The sequence below is a fragment of the Caretta caretta genome, chromosome 5, assembly GCF_965140235.1.
Source record: "Caretta caretta isolate rCarCar2 chromosome 5, rCarCar1.hap1, whole genome shotgun sequence".
NCBI lineage: Eukaryota > Metazoa > Chordata > Testudines > Cheloniidae > Caretta > Caretta caretta.
Genome location: NC_134210.1, coordinates 110,790,656 through 110,810,328, shown reverse-complemented (window position 1 = coordinate 110,810,328; position 19,673 = coordinate 110,790,656). Strand labels below are relative to the sequence as shown.

Genomic DNA, 19,673 nt, shown 5'->3' with positions numbered 1-19,673 from the left:
CTTCCAGTCATTGGGTACAGAAGCTGATTTAAAGGACAGGTTATAAACCATAATTAATAGTTCTGCAATTTCACATTTGAGTTCTTTCAGAATTCTTGGGCGAATGCCATCTGATCCCGGTGACTTGTTACTGTTAAGTTTCTCAATTAATTCAAAAACCTCCTCTAATGAAATCTGTGACAATTCTTCAGATTTGTCACCTACAAAGGACGGCTCAAGTTTGGGAATCTCCCTAACAACCTCAGCCATGAAGACTGAAGCAAAGAATTCATTTAGTTTCTCTGCAATGACTTTAACGTCTTTAAGTGCTCCTTTTGTACCTCGATCGTCCAGGGGCCTTATAACTGCTATAAGCAGTGCACCTATAAGCTGAATTTGGCAAGGTTGGAAAAGAAGTACATCAGGCACCAGGAAAAAGTTAAAAATGCCAGGGCAAGTGCCAGCTCTGTGGAAAAGTCTTTGCTGCACTTTATTCAATCTGCTAACTGGAATTTGCACCTTGCACCACTTTTGCTTTAGATTTAACCAGCTATTCTGCAATGATTGCCTAGTACCTCGCTGAAATAGGAGGTGTAGAAAAGTCTGACTTTGACACATGGGAGGAATTTTGAAATGGAAATTCTGTGCACTTGGTTGAGGTAGAGCCGTTGAACACAAAAACAGAGCAATGAAATTCATTGGGGTGTTTGGTGGGCATAACATAGCATCCAAATGCTCTTAGTTTTCCTGACAAACCCAGAACTCCATTGAATTTCAAAACAAAACATTAAACAGTGCTAGGATGATTTCCCAAGAAGTAACATCTGTAACCCCAGTAACCCCATCTGCAGAGTAAGCTTACTTGCACTGGTAACCAATGTGCACATAACAAACTGGAGCTCATTAATATCATGATGAAAGCAGTCTTCAGTGATGAGATAGCTAAAGATGTCAGTTGAATGGATACTTTGGGTCATGACCTGTATGAAGCCTTCAGAACCCAAAGAACTATCCAAGGCTCCATCAATCTATGGGCTTCAATCAAGAAAAACAGAATGAAGCTATGCTTGAATGTAAAGAAGAAAGTCAGAGAAAAGGTGGCAGGGTATATTACAGAGGTAAGCAGAGACAGGTCATTGTTTGCTTGTCTCTTAGTTGTGTCCAGCTCTCAGCGTGATGTTAATCTAAGTGAGACTTTGAATAAGTACGTCTTCCCCGTGGTACCATGATTGATGTTCGAATGCGACGGAACAATTATGTGCCAGGCGAAAAGCTAACTTATGCACATCTTGCGTGGTCTTCTAAGCCAGCACCACTGACAACATGACTGGTACTTACGCCAGCAGAGGCCTTTCAATGTAGCAATCACAGATTGTATGGCTGAGGTACAAGCTCTCAACAAACCAAAAACTATTAACACCTGCAGAGACTTGGCTGAATGCTTCATTATGAGGCTACAGAGAAAATAAATACTGGACCTATATAAAGTCCACCTTGTGTTTGACATGTATGCACAGAAATTAATTAAAATATTACTAGAAGAAGAGACTCCACGGTATTGCACCTGTCCAATACAAAAATCACTGATTCCACAAACATCTCCAACATCACCATGTCTCATACTCACACGAAGGATGAGTTAATCACATACCTTGCAGGAAAAATGCTCCAGCATATGAACTCAAAAGAATTTTGTTGTCGCATGGCTTCATAGAGCTGCTGCCTCACGCTGTTCAGTGGAGTTTCTCAGTAGTTTTCATGAGGAGACTGACACTAAAATTATTTTGCATGCCATCAATGCTACAGAGAGAGGGTCTATTAAACTCCAGATTTTTGCACAAAACACAGAGGTTCTAGTGTTCTCTGTGTGGTGCGATCCAAGACTTCTGCACGATTCTGGTTTTGTGCCTGCTGCTGGGGAACAGAATCACCTGTATATCCCTCAGAGATGTATTCCTATCATTCAGACCATTAAAACCTATTAGGAATCCATGTCCTTTCAGGATCATAGATGCTGGAACTACAGATGTTGGGGGTGCAGCAGCACCCCCTGGCTTGGAGTAGTTTCCATTATACACAGGGTTTACAGTTTGGTTCAGTGGCTCTCAACACTCCCACTATACAAACTGTTCCAGCACCCCTGTTCAGAATGTGACACTGCTGGAATGTTGGCTGAAAAGGCCAAATTATCTTACCTGGAAGGCATTTAATTCAGCCTCTAAAGACTATTTCCTCACTCTGAAAGTGCTTGGAATGGCTGAGATAGTCACTGATGAGGGTACAAATGCACTGGAGATGTTCGTATGGAGAGTCCATCATTAGAAGACAACATTAAGAAGCTTGCAGAGCTATGTTGGTGGATATTTTCCAAGAAACAGACAGAAAACTTACCACTGACAAGGGGGGCATTTATACCTGCTCTCAAGAGGGAAAACTATCAAGTAATGGAATGGCTCAGGGTGATTGAGCACATCCAAACCTACCTTCCCCTGTTGAGCATGGATGGGTCTTGGAAGATGGACCAATTGCACTAGTTATGTGTGAAATACCATGAGCTCCCAAATCAATCCTTTAGCCAACGAAATATTTCTGTGCAAAGACCAGATGCTCATCACCCTGAAAATATTTGGCCAGCAACCTGCCTTGTATGAAGATGTGCTACTGGGGCACAGATGAGGATCAGTGTGACATTATGTCAAGCAGTGGTTTCTGTTTTCAGTCGTATATGTCAACGGCAACTTATGTAGGATTACCAAAGATCAATGTCTTTTTTTTATGTAACAATGCATCTGTGTTCAAGTATGATTTAAAAAAAAAAAACAAAAACCTGATTTTTAAACATGCTCTCAAACATATATCTTCATAATTGTTTCAGGTTTGTCATGTTTGCTACCATTGTGGCCATGGGAGACCAGGCTTTTGGATAATACCTAACCTGACCCATTTCCAATCATGTATCATCAAAATGTCCACCAACCAGAAGACCCGGTGCTGGGGTGGCAGCAAGACCCCTCTTGCCATGCCACAGAGGGTGAACACCATTGAAATTATGATTCTGTAGATTTTTACAAATCAAATGACCTTTCTATAACTAGCTGTCCACGGAATGAGATTTGCTCCCAGACTATCAGGCTAGATCTACAACTTCTTAAAAGGTTTCAGAGTAGCAGCCATGTTAGTCTGTATTCGCAAAAAGAAAAGGAGTACTTGTGGCACCTTAGAGACTAACCAATTTATTTGAGCATAAGCTACAGCTCACTTCATCGGATGCATAAAGCTGTAGCTCATGAAAGCTTATGCTCAAATAAATTGGATAGTCTCTAAGGTGCCACAAGAACTCCTTTTCTTTTTGCGAACTTCTTAAAAGTAGTTTACACACAATCAAATTAATTTTCAGAACCCTCTTATGAGACTGTGAAACGTTGTTATTTCCATGTACACAGATAGATGAGGCACAGGAAGGAAGGTGAAGTAACTTGCCCAAAGCCACACTCTGAGTAAGTGGAAGAAGTGGGATTGAACTCACGAATTACTGGCTTTCAATACACAAGATTAGTTTCTCTAAATGGGCCAGCAGTAAACTTTGGCTGCTTTTGGCCATTCTACAATTAATGAGATTTAAGGAGTTGTCTTACAATAATTTGTAATTAACAAATGTTTAGTGCAGTTGAGAGCAGCTACCAAAGCAGCAAGCTACTGCTTGTGAGTCTCATGCACTGGTACCTCACGAATATTAGGGAAAGTGGTCACTTCATCTCTTTAATATTACAGAAAGAATTTCAAAACTACGAGATATCCCTAATCTGAATAGGGCTGACCACGCTGGGCTAGATTTACAGAGAAGTTAAAAGAAAGTTTTATGAATCTTGAACTGGAAGATGGAGGCAATCACTATCCAGATATGGTTCATTAAAATGGCTAAGCTTTAATTTCCCTTTATGGTCAGATGTATTGGGATTTAGGGAATCAAATATTTGTTTACCACTCTCTAGAAATCAATGCAATCTGCCATGCAGGTAGTTACAGATGCTGTTTATACAGCATAATGGGGCCCTAATCCTGATTGGGACCTTATGAGAGTTACAAGAAATAACAATAAAGATGACGATCTATACATCACTAAATAAGAAAACCTCTAAATAGAGAGAGATGTGGGAAAATTGTAAGAGCATGGAGGGAAAGAATAAAAGGGTATATTTTGCAACCCATGTTAGAAATCAGGTAAGTAAGCGATTACTGAACTGTTAGGCTAACAAACAAAAAATACAGAAGCGAGATATAAACTAATGCTAAAATGACAGTAAACATTAAACATGCATTATATGTCAAAGTTAACCCTATCATATTCACCACTTCATTTTGTGATACAATCTTAAGTAACTACTGCTTTTGCCATTAAGTATTCAGAAGTACTGACCACATGTGGCATAGGGTTATTATTTACATACTACCACATGTGACCATGTGTGGGTGGTGTGGTTATATATATGCAAAAGCATCCAAAAGAGAAAAAACAAGTACAACTACCAATAAAGATTAAGAAAATTAGACTCCCCAAACAACTTTCCACCTCCAGAAATTTAAGCTAGAAGAAAAGACATTTGAAAATACAAAATCCAGAAACAGGAAATCACATAACATACCACTTTTTATATTCTCTACTGCAACAATATATTTTAAAATTACCTGTTTTGCTAACAACTTCCTGTAATTCAGCCACCGAACTGATTATTGCAGCAAGAAGGTCAGAACTAGTAAACCAGCTGAGTGCTTGAAGACCATGGATTTGTTCCTTTTGGTGTTCTGTGAAACAAAATGTAATAAAAAGTAACATTGGATGAGATATATGGTAAACTATAATCTTCAGTTTAAGAAATTGATCAAAATAAAGTTTACACAAAATTCATGCCAGGATTCTACTTTTCTTTCAAGAAATTTTAGATGGTGTTGACATGCACTATGCCACCTTCAGCTGTTAAAGGGGAAAATAATTACTTGTTCTTTTATCACTTCCTCTTACTTGGAGAAACCATAAAATGAGTAAATATGTTTTTGTTTACTTTCATACTTCAATAAATGTACAATATCTTTACAGTTACTGTACTCTGCAAACGAAGGTTTAATAATCCCATACGAATACTATTTTATTTTTAGTATGAAATACATATAACATAGATTAGCACTTTGGCTTTTTAATTAGGACCTTTTCTCTGGATCTCCATTTGTTTGGAGACTTCATAGGGCAGTGAACCAGGTAGCACAATACTGAAATGTTTGAAACCTCTTGTTCTGGAAAGGTAATAAAAATCTATCACAGATATCTGATGCTATTATATACACACACAGCACCACCTTCTTTTTCAGCTATTCAATAAACAGATAGAAAATATTAGTATTTGGGGGAGTCTCAGATCCAATATGTGCATACAAATATCTTCTCAAGTCAAGTCACCATTATATTTGTCTTTACACATTATTAATAAATAAACAAACAAACCAACAGTGTAATCTGATATAACATTATAAAATAACATATCAATTATCTTACTTGATAGATTATGTTTCCCCTTGGCCTCTCCTATGCAAACTAGGATTCCTATGCCTTCTTTGAAACCATCTACCCAGGAGAAAAGAGAGCTACTTGACCGTCCCAAAATTTGAAGTCTGTGAGCTGCCAGAACTGCAATAACACCTTTCCGGAACACACGTATCATGCCTTTGAAATGCTTTTTCTTTATCTTCACTTCATCTTGCCTCTTTCCCTCTACATCAGACAAAGCATTGACCAGAGTCCTAATTTCCTGTTTGAGTACTTCATAGGTGTGGACCTGATCCTGGAGAAAGTCTCTTTGTGTAGACAAGGCACATAATCGGCTGTATAGAGGATATAAGGCACCACCCATTAGTGCACAGGCTGCCAGCAGAGATGCATGTTCCTTTTGTGTCTGCATTAATATACTTTTCAATTGTGAATTTTCATGGACCAGCTGCTCTCGTGCTTTTTCAATGACAGAACATCTTTCCTTGGCTTTTTCTGCAATTTCTTGATATTTCTGTAAAGACAAACGTGGATTTAAACTAGAGCATAATTTTCAAAATAAAGAAATATCTCCTGAACTCTTCACTAACTAAAGCTAAAAGGTTTATTTATTCCATTTTTTTCCTCTTCTGGTCAGATCAAATATGGCAGTGATTTAAATAAAAGAATCACAATAGAAATCATCATATTCAGGTATGTCAACAGAATTAGTTTAACTTTTTTTTAATCTTTGGAGGACAATCATTCCGAAACTATGGAAGCACAACAGTGTTATAGCAATGACTTACCATGCTACTCCAACAAGAATATGGACTCTAATTTTTAATTCTTATTATTGTGATAGAAGATAGCATAGTATCCTCAATCAGCTTATCTGCAAGCAACACCAGGTACAATTTTTAGAAAGAACAACTATGTTGCTCTTCAAAGTAGAAGACAAGTTAAATTTGAAGAAACGCTTCTATTTTAGTATTTCTACTATGTAGAAATGCATTAAGTGGATTAATTTAATAATTTAATTTACAGGATTTATTGCATCAGTACTCTACTTTAAAAGGAAATTTGTTCATCTACAAAGTCTTTTGGGACTACTGCATTATTTACAGGCCTTATTCTGCAAGAACCAAATACTATCTGATAGTGTGTCGGGAAGGCACTAAAAAGGTCATTTGGATTTGGAAACCAATTTATGGTTCCTAACCCTCAGAGCTGACAGGCCAGCATTTAAGTAAGCACATTTAAAGTGCAATCCCTATAAGTCTATGAAATACCAGCACTGGCATCCTGTACTCTGTTTAATGCTTATTTTTAAAAATTTGCAAGATGAGAAAATGAACAAAACCTAAAATCTTTAAAATATATTATAGAGGTATATAAATTATTATTTAACCATAAACACAGGTTTAAAAAAAATGAAGCTGCATCTGTTTTCACTTTTACAATAATTTTTAATTGTTTGTATCTTACTCTGCATTGTTTCTAATATCGTCTTAGAAACTTAAAAGTACATTTTTTTGAAAGAGATAGCAGGGTTAGCTCCTTTAAGAGTGGCGGGCTGACTTCCTGGAACATATGAGCTTTGAGGGATGCCCTACTGTGTTAAAGAACTCTGTGAACTTCAAGTTCATTAACAAAAATTAGATACTCCCCCGGAGAGTAGAACTCTATTTTATCCTATTTCTTGCTGGGTCCTTATCCTTTATGTTGGCAAGAAGACAGATTGCAAACTAGAGACTTAATGACACTTGGACTTCAAAAGGTTTCACTGTATATCCACTATTTTATTTTTATATCTTACATAAGTGACCTTTGATACAATTGCAACATACCAAAGTCCTCAGCTGGTTCACCTGCTTCTTCTGTAAAAAGCACTGCTTCTTAATAAATGCCAAATCAACAAGGAAATATTTTCTCTCCCTAGAGATTTTTTTCCTTTCCTATTTTGCAAACCTTGTTATATTTCTAATAGAGCTGAAACTAACATCCCTCTTTTTGTTAATAGCTTTAGGTTTTTGTTTCTACCCCAGTATCTTCGCAGATATCAATGCAGCTAAAGCCACAACATATATTAGTTTTAATGTAGCCCACTAAAATGGTGAAAACTGTTTTTGCTTTTGTTTTTTTTAATTACTCACAGTAATGGATATTTGGAAATGACAGGATATTTCCTACAAGTCTACACACAATCTGAAGAAATGACATGTCTGAGACAAGGGAGTACATTCCATATATTTGTTAGGTTTCTCAAAACAGACATTTCCAAATGTATATTTTTATTTCAGATTAAAGGAATTTATTGGCAGACCCTGCTCAAGGTCAGAGGTGACTCTATGAACATCAAAATGGAGGATGTTACTCTTCCCACAAAAGCACTGGAAGTTACATTCATTTTAAGCCCAGCTGCCAATGAGGATCCCCGCATCCTCTAACACATCTATAGCCATCTCTGTTTGCTAGTAATCTGTGACAAGTCCAGTTTGAGAGGTTCTCCACCACAGAAGAACACTGACACTTCTTTAGGGTTGCCAGGCGTCCGGTTTTTGATCGAAACACCTGGTCAAAAAGGGACCCTGGTGGCTCGGGTCAGAACCGCTCACCAGGCCATTAAAAGTCCAGTCCATGGCGCAGCGGGGCTAAGGCAGACTCCCTGCCTGTTGTGGCTCTGCGCAGCTCCCGGAAGCAGTGGCATGTCCCTGCTCCAGCTCCTATGCCTAGGGGCAGCCAGGAGGCTCTGCGTGCCATCTCGTCCACAGGTGCTGCCCCTGCAGCTCCCATTGGCTGGAAACGGTAGCCAATCGGAGCAGCGGGGGTGGTGCCTGCAATGGGGCAGCACATAGAGCCGCCTGTCTGCGCCTCTGCATAGGAGCCAGAGAGGGGACATGCTGCTGCTTCTGGGAGCTGCTTGAGGTAAGCGCCACCCGGCGCTTACACCCCTGACTCCCTCCAGCGCCCCAACCCCCTGATCCCCCTCCAGCCCTCCAAACCCCTCGATCCCAGCCCAGAGCACCCTGCTACACCCCAGGCCCCTCATCCCTGGCTCTGCATCAGAGCTCACACCCCGAGCTGGAGCCCTCCCCCCTTCTGCACCCCGATCCCCTTCCCCAGCCTGAACTCCTCATTTCTGGCCTCACCCCGGAACCTGCACCCCCAGCCCAGACCCCTCCCACACCCCAACCTTCTGCCTCAGCCCAGAGCCTCCTCCCATTCTCTGAACCCCTTGGCTCCACCCCCCCAGCCCAAAGCAACCTCCTGCACCCCAAACCCCTCATCCCTGGCCCCACCCCAGAGCCTGCAACCCCAGCCAAAGCCCTCACTCCCTCCTGCACCCCAACCCCCTTCCCCAGTCCGGTGAAAACGAGCAAGTGAGGATGGAGAGAGCAAGCAACAGAGGGAGGGGGGATGGAGTGAGCGGGGGGTGGGGCCTCAGAGCAGGGGTGGGGCAGGGGTGTTCGGTTGTGTGTGAGTAGAAAGTTGGCAACCCTAACCTGCTTTCTTATTAGGTCATCTAATTAACTGAGAGCAACAGTTGTAGACCAGTAGTTCTCAAACTTTTTTACTGGTGACCCCTTTCACATAGCAGGCCTCTGACTGTGACCCTCCTTATACATTAAAAATACTTTTTTATATATTTAACACCATTATAAATGCTGGATGCAAAGCGGGGTTTGGGGTGGAGGCTGACAGCTCGCAACCCCCCATGTAACAACCTCGTGACCCCCTGAGGGGTCCCAACCCCCAGTTTGAGAACCCCTGTTGTAGAGTATTATCTAGCAGCACCCAAAGACCCTATTTGTGATCGGGGCCCTGAATGCTACAGGCTGAAGACAGCAGCACTGCCAGGTGTCTTACAATACTGGCACAAAGCTTCCAGATTGAACGGTTATATTTTAATAGTAAAAAGCCAGGTATTGAAATCTTACATTGCACTTTGGAAGGCTTACTGCACCAATGCAATACTAACCACCCAACAGTCTCAAAGTAGCATTATTCATGCTGCTATACAGCCACAGCTGTCAATTAATCTGATGACCTCATCAAAAGATTTCCAAGGTGTACCTCTGTGCAGAGACAGTTCTCAATGTTCTATACTAACACTGACGACTGCCTGCAAAATTAAACACAGCTTGTAAGTCCCTTATTTAAACTTTTACGCAATCTTCAGCAGTGAATGTCTGGAAGGAAGCAGGGTGAATATCAAATTAGCTTAATAATAATTTTGTATCTCAAAGTGCTTTTGCAAGGCTTAATTCATTAACTTTTGTCATACACTTTGAGATCCTGGGGTGGAAGACACTATACAAGTGCAAAATATTATTATATTCTTCTGCTGGTGTCAGCAGTATTCTCATTTTGTGCCATTACTACTTAACAGTGTTTATTTCTTTACTAGAAAAAATAAATCAAAACAGTCATCTTTCTCCATGCAAAAGAAAATGTTAAGTGTCTAGCATTCATCACTGAGAGACACAGTAGAATATATATAAAATCATATTTTAAAAGGCCTGATTCCCAAACATGTTGCGTCAAATTCAGGTCCAGCACCAACTTCCTTAAAAATGACAGCAAAAGCAATGGTGCAAAAACAGGGCTAAGAGCAACCCCCCATCGTCAATGTTCAAGGATACAGTCATGGAGAACCCTGAGGAGTGTAGAACATGGCCTGATTCTCTACTGCCTTGCAGCTTGTAGTCATTTATATCTGTGCAAAGTGTGTGTAAAATAAGCAACCATACTGCCATGACAGAGATTTAAACCCACTCCAGATAGGTGTGACTACACAGGATGGAGTAGAAGGAAATACAGGCACCTTGGGCTCTGGAACAAGAATTCACACCCTGCATTTACCTCTTGTCCTGCTCATTCATAGATAGAGCCCTAACAAATTCACAATCCATTTTGGTCAATTTCACGGTAATAGGATTTTAAAAATAGTAAATTTCATTATTTCAGCTATTTAAATCTGAAATTTCATGGTGTTGTAGTTGTAGGGGTCCTGACCCAAAAAGGAGTGCTGGGGGAGGGGGTGCATCAAGGTTATTGTAGAGGGGGCAGCTGGAGAGGGGTGGCTGCTGGCCAGGAGACCAGCTCTGAAGGCAGGGCCACCTCCAGCAGCCGCGCAGAAGTAAGGACAGCACGGTATGGTATTGCCACCCTTACTTCTGTGCTGCTACCTGCAGAGGTGGGCCCTCAGTCAGCAGCTGCTGCTCTCCGGCCGCCCAGCTCTGAAGGCAGCAGTGTAGAAGCAAGGGCGACGTGGTATGGTACTGCCACCCTTACTTCTGCGCTGCTGCTGGTGAGGCGCTGCCTTCAGAGCTGAGCACCGGCCAACAGCTGCTGCTCTCCAGCCACCCGGCCCTGCAGGCAGCATAGAAGTCAGAGTGGCAATACCACAAACCCCCTAAAATAACCTTGTGACCCGCCTGCAACTCCCTTTGGGTTAGGGCCCCCAATTTGAGAAACCCTGGTCTCCCCTGTGAAATCTGTGTAGTGCAGGGTAAAAGCACACAAAAGACCAGATTTCACAGTCCGCGACGCGTTTTTCATTGCTGTGAATTTGGTAGGGTCCTATTCATAAACAGGAAGAAGTCATCCTGAATTTGGCATAACACAGCATTTCCCAAACTTTTAAAAGCTGAACTCCCTCTCAGGAAAGTTTCAGTCATACCACATCAGCAGGACAGTTGAGAGGAAGGTGACGGACTGCATTGGCACTGAGATACTGGGACCTCTACCTTCAAGTAACTGACCTGAGTCCCATCCAACTTGGTAAAGAAAGAGGAGAAAAAAACCTAACATTTCAGTCTCAATAGAGAAGTAAAAAGCTAAAAGAGCAAAGAACCATCTCAACATGAAGTGGACCATCCTGGTGACGGTTGAGGCACACTGGCATGTTAGCGTGTGTAGCTTTTATCTGCCCAGAGAGAACTTCAGTTTCCAGAGCTGACAGTCTTCAACCTTTCATAAAAACATTAAACTTCAAGCTCAGTGCACATAACTCAAGTCACAGTTATTTGTTTCACTGTAGTGCATGAAACAAAAGGGACTATTACACTATTTAACATTGTTACCGCAACTACTAATTTGCTCCTGGGTTCAGAATTTATATACCTAATTCCATTCCACAGTGAATTCAAATCACTTTTATTCTACAAACTCTCAGAAGGAGGGGGGGGTCCATATTGGAAAAAGCAACTGGGGCTCTATGTAATTCTACAAAGAAATATATCTTTTCACTGTATAGCTTTAACCTCTTCAAAAAAAAAAAAAAAAAAGCTGGGGGGGAAGGGGATGGGGGGAATCCAACTGCAGGATCTAATTAAGCAATGCATTTCAGGAATGTTTTAACAGAAAGTAATTCATTTCCTAAAGTAAGTAAAAGTTGTTAATAAAAAATACTTAAAATAAAAAAATATATACTCAAATTCCTAAGCAACTTTAAACTGGTTTGAAACTCAAAATACTGAAATAATATACTAAATATTTAAAGAAAAAAATTAGTCATTTAGAGCTTTCTGGAACAAGTACAGTACCTGTGCCCTTGCATGAACTTCCCCAAGGAGTCCAGAGTACTGCTGCTCCAACCCCTTTTTCTGTTTCTGCCAACAGCTTTCCTGTGCTTTCATCTGCTCAGCCACTTTGTTAAAAGTGTCTTCCTGGGTCTGTTGAAGTTCCCTCATGGTATCAGACTTGTTCTTGCAAATATATTCTAGATGAGATATCTGCATCAAAGATATTTTAAAAAAGATTAATTAAACAAAAATGCACCTTCGCGTTTGTTTTAAATCCTACTTTAAAGAGAGATTCTTTTGGTAGAAGACCTTGATTGCATTTTCTTCAGACAGCACAGAATTAAAAAGATAAGCATGTCACAGATCTCTTGCTTCAAATCTGTCTTTAAAACCCACTTCTTCCAAAAAATCCAATCTATGCTGGTCTCATCAATGTTGTCATCTCTATACACTCCTGTAGCTGAACAGATGCCCAGGTTTCATGTGGGTCCATGTCAGAATTCTTCTAGACAGGAACCTTATCTTATTTGTTTTGAAATGTGCAGAGAACAATTATGGTGCTATATAATTAATAATCCTAGCACAATAATCATACAGCAAGTTAAGTGATAATGAAAATCAGAGGTTGCATTTTTATGTAATGTTTTATTTGAAAACCAAAGCATTACTTGTATTTTCTGAGCATTAATACAATTTAAGAGAGCTTTACAGTACACATGATGCCTCTTTTCACAGGCAAGCTTGTTAATTTTATGATGCATTTCAATGAGCAGATTAAGGGGTATAATTTAGAGATCAAGGCTTTAGCCGTGCAACTTCTATTAAAGCTAAATGGAACTGTGTTTTCATTTACGAATTATCTCAAATAGGCATGCCTGCATTTTTCAATACTAAATCTAAACATATGGTCAATATTCTTTTCTATACATTTTAGAGAATTGCAGGTGAAAAATCTCTGTTAAGAGATGAGCAGTTCTAATGCAGCAGACAACACTGTCTGTTAAATTCTAAGAAACTGATGTCCCTGAAATATCACTGAAAACACTTGCTGGCCCATCTCAACTACTGTACTTAAAAACTACCAGTAATTTTGTTGTTTTTCTCTTTCCTCTGAAAGGAGAAGGGAGGTGTTTCCTCCATGTCTAATCTGCATGATCCACATCATTGTCTAACCAAACCCTGTTAATGTTTTCCATTGACTGCTGGGATATTTACTAATAGAGGCAGAGTCAAAATGATTAACTGTAAGCAACCCTGTTCTTGAATTTGAGCCAAGAGAGTGTTCATAACTCCAACAGATGAGAAACTCATGAAAGTTTTCCCCTTCTTGTCCCTCAAGAGCAAATGTCAGCATAGCCAAGATCTGGAATCTTTCTTCTAGACCACAGAAACATAGTGCTGACCCGATCAATGGAACCAGAACATGAATGGAAATCCTTAGGAGCAGCATATGTTAGTCTGCTGAGCCAGTTTAATTTATTGTAACAAAACAGATTTCTGAAAAATATGTTTCTTTTGAACAGACTTAGCTTTATGAAATCACCCATAAAAGTATCCTGTGTCCCGCAAAACAAATATTTATAATTTTTAAATTCATAATGGTGGTTCCTAAATAATTATATTTCAGACTATAAATGCCATAACCAAATAATTACATTTTTCTAAAAACAGGATTTTGATTCACAAGCAAATGGTTTTAAGATGATGCCCCTGTATTTTGTTTCTCTTTTATGCTAAGATAAAGTGTTGGTTTATTAGTATAAATGACTAAGTTCTTTGAATTGCTTCATCAGTAAGATTAATTTATTTTCTTTTAATTAGGTCCCTGTGGTTAATACTGGCTAGTAGTATTAGCATGTCCTGCACAGAAAGTGGAGCTTAGAGACTTCAGTCACATTTACATGCCCACAGCAATGGCATCAAACTGAGTTGTAGACAAGCCATAATTAATGGTATTGAATTATTAAAGTCCAAATTCTTTTTGAAATAAGATGAATGTCAGTCCCTTTTAATGATACTGTGATGTGGACAAATGTCACTGAATTTAATAGAGGTATCTGGCGCCTAAGGACAGTTACCTTCTCATTAGCCCTGCTGAGGTCTAAGATCAGGGCATCAACATTCTCCTGCAAGATTGCACAAAGCTCAGGCCAGGAGAATTTATCCAGGATGCCTTCTGGTTGTTTTATAAGCACACAGCCTGCTACCAAATGCTGATATAAAGTATGGAGGAAGGTTAGCTTCTCCTGTGAGACAAAAAAAGAAAAAATCACTGTTGTATATAAATATTCGACTAGCTCTAGACTCTAAATATTAGACTCTATAGAGATACATCATGCACACAAATCTTGTGTGTTCTGTACAGATCTGAAGACATAATTACTCATATTCTGAAATTCTATTTCAATTTAAATAGAACTATTCTTAATATGTGCCCAAATGCACTTACAAAAATCAGGAGAGAAAAAGAAGATTTTGTAAACTGAGTTTAACCAGATATAATGTATAAATACATATTGCCCTAAAATCCTCATAATAGTAAATACCATGACCTGTAATAAATATTTGCAGAATTGATTCCTTCATTTCTTTAACTAAGTATATGAAATTACTGGTCATTTTACTAATGTTTAAAATCTCTCCCCACCACCACACACACTTATTCCACTGGATTGAAGTTCCGTACAGATTATACCTGCTTCCAGTACATAGCATAACATAACATGTACAGTATATACTCGAACAAAAATTTAATTAGTATGGCAGCACAAAATTTGATTATACAAACACCAAATTAGGTTATTTTAAAAATGTGCTTCTGTTTTAGAAATAATTTGATTTGATGTTTGTTCTATACATGGATTATATGTGAACACATAACTGTACAAAACAGGTTTTTATGAGCAGCAGTTAAACTCTACAAGCCTGATCCTGATTTCATTTACATTGGATTTTACACTATAGCATACTGAATTGACACCGGTAGTGTTAGTACTTATTCACACCAGGGTGTGATCAGAATCTTTTTGTGCATCTATTTAGTCCATCTATGAAGTTTAGCATCTTAAAATTAAGACAAATCAAAGATGGTTCCAACACCACAACTAGGGCTCTGATCCAAAGCCCATTTAGCCAATGGAACAATGCACAATGAAAGCAATGGGTATTGGATCAGGTACTAAGTCAAGAAATCATGAGACTTCATAAAGGTATTCAGGACTCTCCGCATCTTCCCCTAACCCCACCCCCAGAGCAACAGCAATTATTACTGTGTCTTCTCCAACTACATTTGGGTATATTTTGTTGTTTGTTTGTAAGATTTTTAAGCAACAAAACATTTTATAAAATGTTACAACCTAATCTTCTACTTCCCTGGGAATAGTTTAACCATGTCACCATTGTTTCCTTTTTGTTTGGGCTGTGATAAACCAAGCATGATAATCATCCCTTTGGTGAGAAAAAGAAATCCCAAGACTTAGAATCAACTCTCACATCTTGATCTCAACCACAAGTAGACATGCTGACTTTACAATACAGGCAGGCTTCTAGTTTCCTTTCCTTTAATCACTATCTGATGTGTAGAACAGTTCCAACTGCTTCATGTGGACGCAATTTAAATCCCAGACTGTAAGAAGGGTGGAAAGAATGTTTCCTTTTTACTCAGTTTGGCAATTGTGACCATATTTGCTGGATTAATGAGCTCAATATGCAGAACAATTGAGATAAAGAATATGATTGATACAGCTAATGCAGAACTATTTTATGTGGAGAAAATTAAAAGGAAGCACTTATTAAGATCAGTAAACAACCATATGAGGAAATCTAGTTTTGAAGTAAAGCTTCATGAAGCAATTACCACATATAGCATACCACAATCAGCTAATACACAAAGAAAAAACAAACAGTTACTAATCTGTTCTGTAACTGTTGTTCTTCAAGATACGTTGCACATGTCCACTCCACTTCAGATGTGTGCGTGCCCAGTGAACCAGAATCAGAGATTTTTTTCCTTAGTGATACCTATTGGGGCAGCACATGAGCCCAAAGGACTTTCACACTGCTGCATGATGGTAAAAAAGGGGTGAGGCCTCCCTCAACCCTCCTCAATTCCATCTGACTGCATAGAAACTCCAATATCAGGGCCGGCTCCAGGCACCAATGTTCCAAGCAGGTGCTTGGGGTGACAATCTGCAAGGGGCAGCAGCCCGTGTACCGTTAGGGCGTTTCCGTGGCAGCGGCAATTCTGCGGCAACCTCTATCTTCAGCCGCCCGTGGTGGCAATTCAGCGCGCTGCTTCGGGCAGCAAAAACAGTAGAGCTGGCCCTGTCCAATATAGAGGGAAAGGAGGGTGGGTCACAGAATGGATGCGTGCAACACATCTCGAACAACAACAGTTACAGAAGAGATTAATAACCATTTTTCTTCAACTGATTGCACATGTCCGTTCCATGCCATGTGACTCACAAGCAGTTCAAATTGGAGGTGAGTTTCAGAACAAGGATTGAATAACTAATATTCCAGTGCGACAAGGTGCTGGGCAAAGGCTTGCTGAGTCAGCCTTCTGTCACTCCAGCTCCCATTTAGGGCAATAAATTAGAGCTGGATAGAGGTAACCTGGCCCTAATTGGGGAAGCAGAGACAGCTGCCGCCTGATTAGCCTGGGGCTGTATAAATGCTTCAGAGGAAGGACGCCGGGGGAGGGGAGAGCAGAAAAAGTGAAAAGGCAGGGAGTGGAAGCAGGGAGGTAGTGCTTCCCTCCCTCTCTCCCGCCTGCAGATGGTGAAAGGCCAACTGTACATGGTGAAACGGTGGTGGTAACAAGTCTGTGAATAAACTGCACCAGTGGTTACTAACCCCAGAAGTCTGAGTGACTCTGTGGACTGAGCAGAGGCAGGAGCCACAGGGGCCCTGCTGCACTCTGCTACATGTGGGGGCTTGGCCAGGATCTTGTGCCAGAGCAAGTGTTTGGCCGCCCGGAGATGAAGGAAACCCTGCAATGGCTGGTCAAGCAGCAGGAGGTGGTGCAGAAAGCAATGCAGAGTCTTCAGCAAGCCCACCAGCTGGAGAGACAGGCCTTGCTCACCTGGCAGGCAGAACAGCAGAAGAGACTGCAGGAATTCATTCGGGAGCAGGCTGTCATCCAACAGCAACTCCTGCAGAAAGTGGTGAGTCCCATGGGAGGGGGTGGCAGGTGCCAGGTCTAGGACTATGTAAAGTGGGCCTGACAGATGACCCCAAAGCCTTTCTAGGCACATTTGAGCGGGTAGCTGCTGGTGCTGGATGGGACAGGGCAACCTGAGCCCTGTGACTGGCTCCCTACCTAGCCAGCGAAGTCCAAGCAGCCTACATGGCCCTAAGTGAAGAGCAGGCCAAGAATTTTGAAGTGGTAAAGGCAGCCAGACTGGATCGGGTGGGGCTGTCCCTGGAGAAGTACCGACAAAAGTTCTGGTCGGCGAGGTGGATGCGGGGGTTGTGGCCCCGGGCATTCACCCAAAAGTTAATGGACTGGGCCACCTGCTGAGGCCAGATGCCCAGACAGTGGGGGAGATTATGGACACACTTGTCCTAACGCAGTTTTTACAGAGTCTCCATGAGAACATAAAGGTGTGGGTGAGGAGACACCAACTGAATACGGTTGAGTCGGCTATAAAGCTTATGGAAGAGTATGCAGAGGCAGACTTCCCCAGGAAGGAGGGGTGGCTGAGCAGGGACATGGAGACCAGGAGAAGGCCCAGGGAAAACCTGCCTGGGAAGGGCTCAGGGAACAAATGGGAGGACACCCAAGGAGCTCCCACAGGGTCCAGACCAGTTGTCTGCTGGCAGTGCGGATGACCAAGACACAAGAAGGGGGATTTCCCGCACATGGATTGTGGGGCGGAATGGAAGGGTAGGCATACAGAATTTTGTCAGTCAGAGAGCCCTGCCCATGACCTGCCCTGGAATTGGCACTTTCTGTTGAGACGAGCAGCAAACAGGTCTATGTCAGGGACCCCTCCACATTCATTTTTAAAATGTATCTGACAATATCCAACCTGAGAGACAACTTGTGATCTCTGCTGAATGAACTGTTCAGGTGATCTGCCAGACAGTTCTGAGCACCAGGAACATGGGAGGCTTAGAGATGTATTGCACTAGTGACACAAAACTTCCAAAGATCTATCGCCTCTTGACAGAGGCGGTCTGACTGGCCCCTCCCTGTTGCACAATACATCGCCAGTGTTGTCCAGGAGGACTTGGGTCTCTCCCTTGACATGAAGGAGAAAAGCTCAACAGACCAGATGAATAGCCCACAATGCCCACGGTTTATGTGGCCAGCCAAATCTTGATGAGACCACAGACCTTGAGTTTCTAAGTTTCCTAAGTGAGCTCCCTAGCTTAGAGAAGAAGCATCTGTAATCACAATCAATGTGGGTGAGAGAGGGACCTATCCACCAGACCAATGAGGCTTGTACTCCTGCAGGTACTCAAATCAGCATGTCCAATAGGTGACGAGCCAGAGAGTACACGGATTTTCATCAGCTCTGCAGCTTTCTGAGACAATGTCTGGCATGCTGAAACACATACATGCAGGTGGCCATGTGTCCCAGTAGCCTGAGGCAGCTTCTTACTGTAGTGACTGTATGGGCTTTGAGATCTGTAGAAAAGTTTAATATTGTGTGGAAATGGCTTGAGGTAGGAACATCCAGCTACTATAGAATCCAGGATTGCTCTGAACTGGGAAGTAGACAGACTTGTCCTCGTTGAACAACAGGCTCAGAACATTGAAGACGGACTGGATGCTGTATAGACTGAGTTTTATTTGGAGCTTGGATCAACCTCTTACCATCCATGACAGGTTTCAGAGTAACAACCGTGTTAGTCTGTATTCGCAAAAAGAAAAGGAGTACTTGTGGCACCTTGGAGACTAACCAATTTATTTGAGCATAAGCTTTCGTGAGCTACAGCTCACTTCATCAGATGCATACTGTGGAAAGTGTAGATGATCATTTTATATACACACAAAGCATGAAAAAATACCTCCTCCCACCCCACTCTCCTGCTGGTAATAGCTTATCTAAAGTGATCACTCTCCTTACAACGTGTATGATAATCAAGGTGGGCCATTTCCAGCACAAATCCAGGGTTTAACAAGAACGTCTGGGGGGGGGGGGGAGGGGGAGGAAAAAACAAGGGGAAATAGGTTACCTTGCATAATGACTTAGCCACTCCCAGTATTAAGGATCTACAACCTATCCTGAAGGATGACCCAACACTCTCACAAATCTTGGGAGACAGGCCAGTCCTTGCCTACAGACAGCCCCCCAACCTGAAGCAAATACTCAGCAGCAACCACATACCACACAACAGAACCACTAACCCAGGAACCTATCCTTGCAACAAAGCCCGTTGCCAACTGTGACTACATATCTATTCAGGGGACACCATCACAGGGCCTAATAACATAAGCCACACTATCAGAGGCTCGTTCACCTGCACATCCACCAATGTAATATATGCCATCATGTGCCAGCAATGCCCCTCTGCCATGTACATTGGTCAAACTGGACAGTCTCTACGTAAAAGAATAAATGGACACAAATCAGATGTCAAGAATTATAACATTCATAAACCAGTCGGAGAACACTTCAATCTCTCTGGTCACACGA

The 19,673-nt window shown here is 41.3% G+C and overlaps 1 protein-coding gene across 22 annotated transcripts in view; it reads right to left on the bottom strand.

Moving 5' to 3' along the window:
- Nucleotides 1-19,673, bottom strand: part of CCDC171 (coiled-coil domain containing 171) — a 262,059-nt gene that overhangs the window by 147,402 nt on the left and 94,984 nt on the right. For 21 of the 22 annotated variants that reach the window (XR_012668627.1, XM_075128797.1, XM_075128798.1 and 18 more), the window contains 4 exons: nt 14,106-14,273; nt 12,049-12,237; nt 5,528-6,032; nt 4,666-4,782 (listed from right to left, as the gene is read on the bottom strand). Coding sequence is in view for 21 of the 22 variants with exons in the window: in XM_075128797.1 (XP_074984898.1) it covers nt 4,666-4,782; nt 5,528-6,032; nt 12,049-12,237; nt 14,106-14,273 (979 nt within the window). In the remaining variant the exon portion in view is untranslated. The remainder of the gene's footprint in view (nt 1-4,665; nt 4,783-5,527; nt 6,033-12,048; nt 12,238-14,105; nt 14,274-19,673) is intronic. The other variant, XM_075128806.1, reaches the window with a different exon arrangement.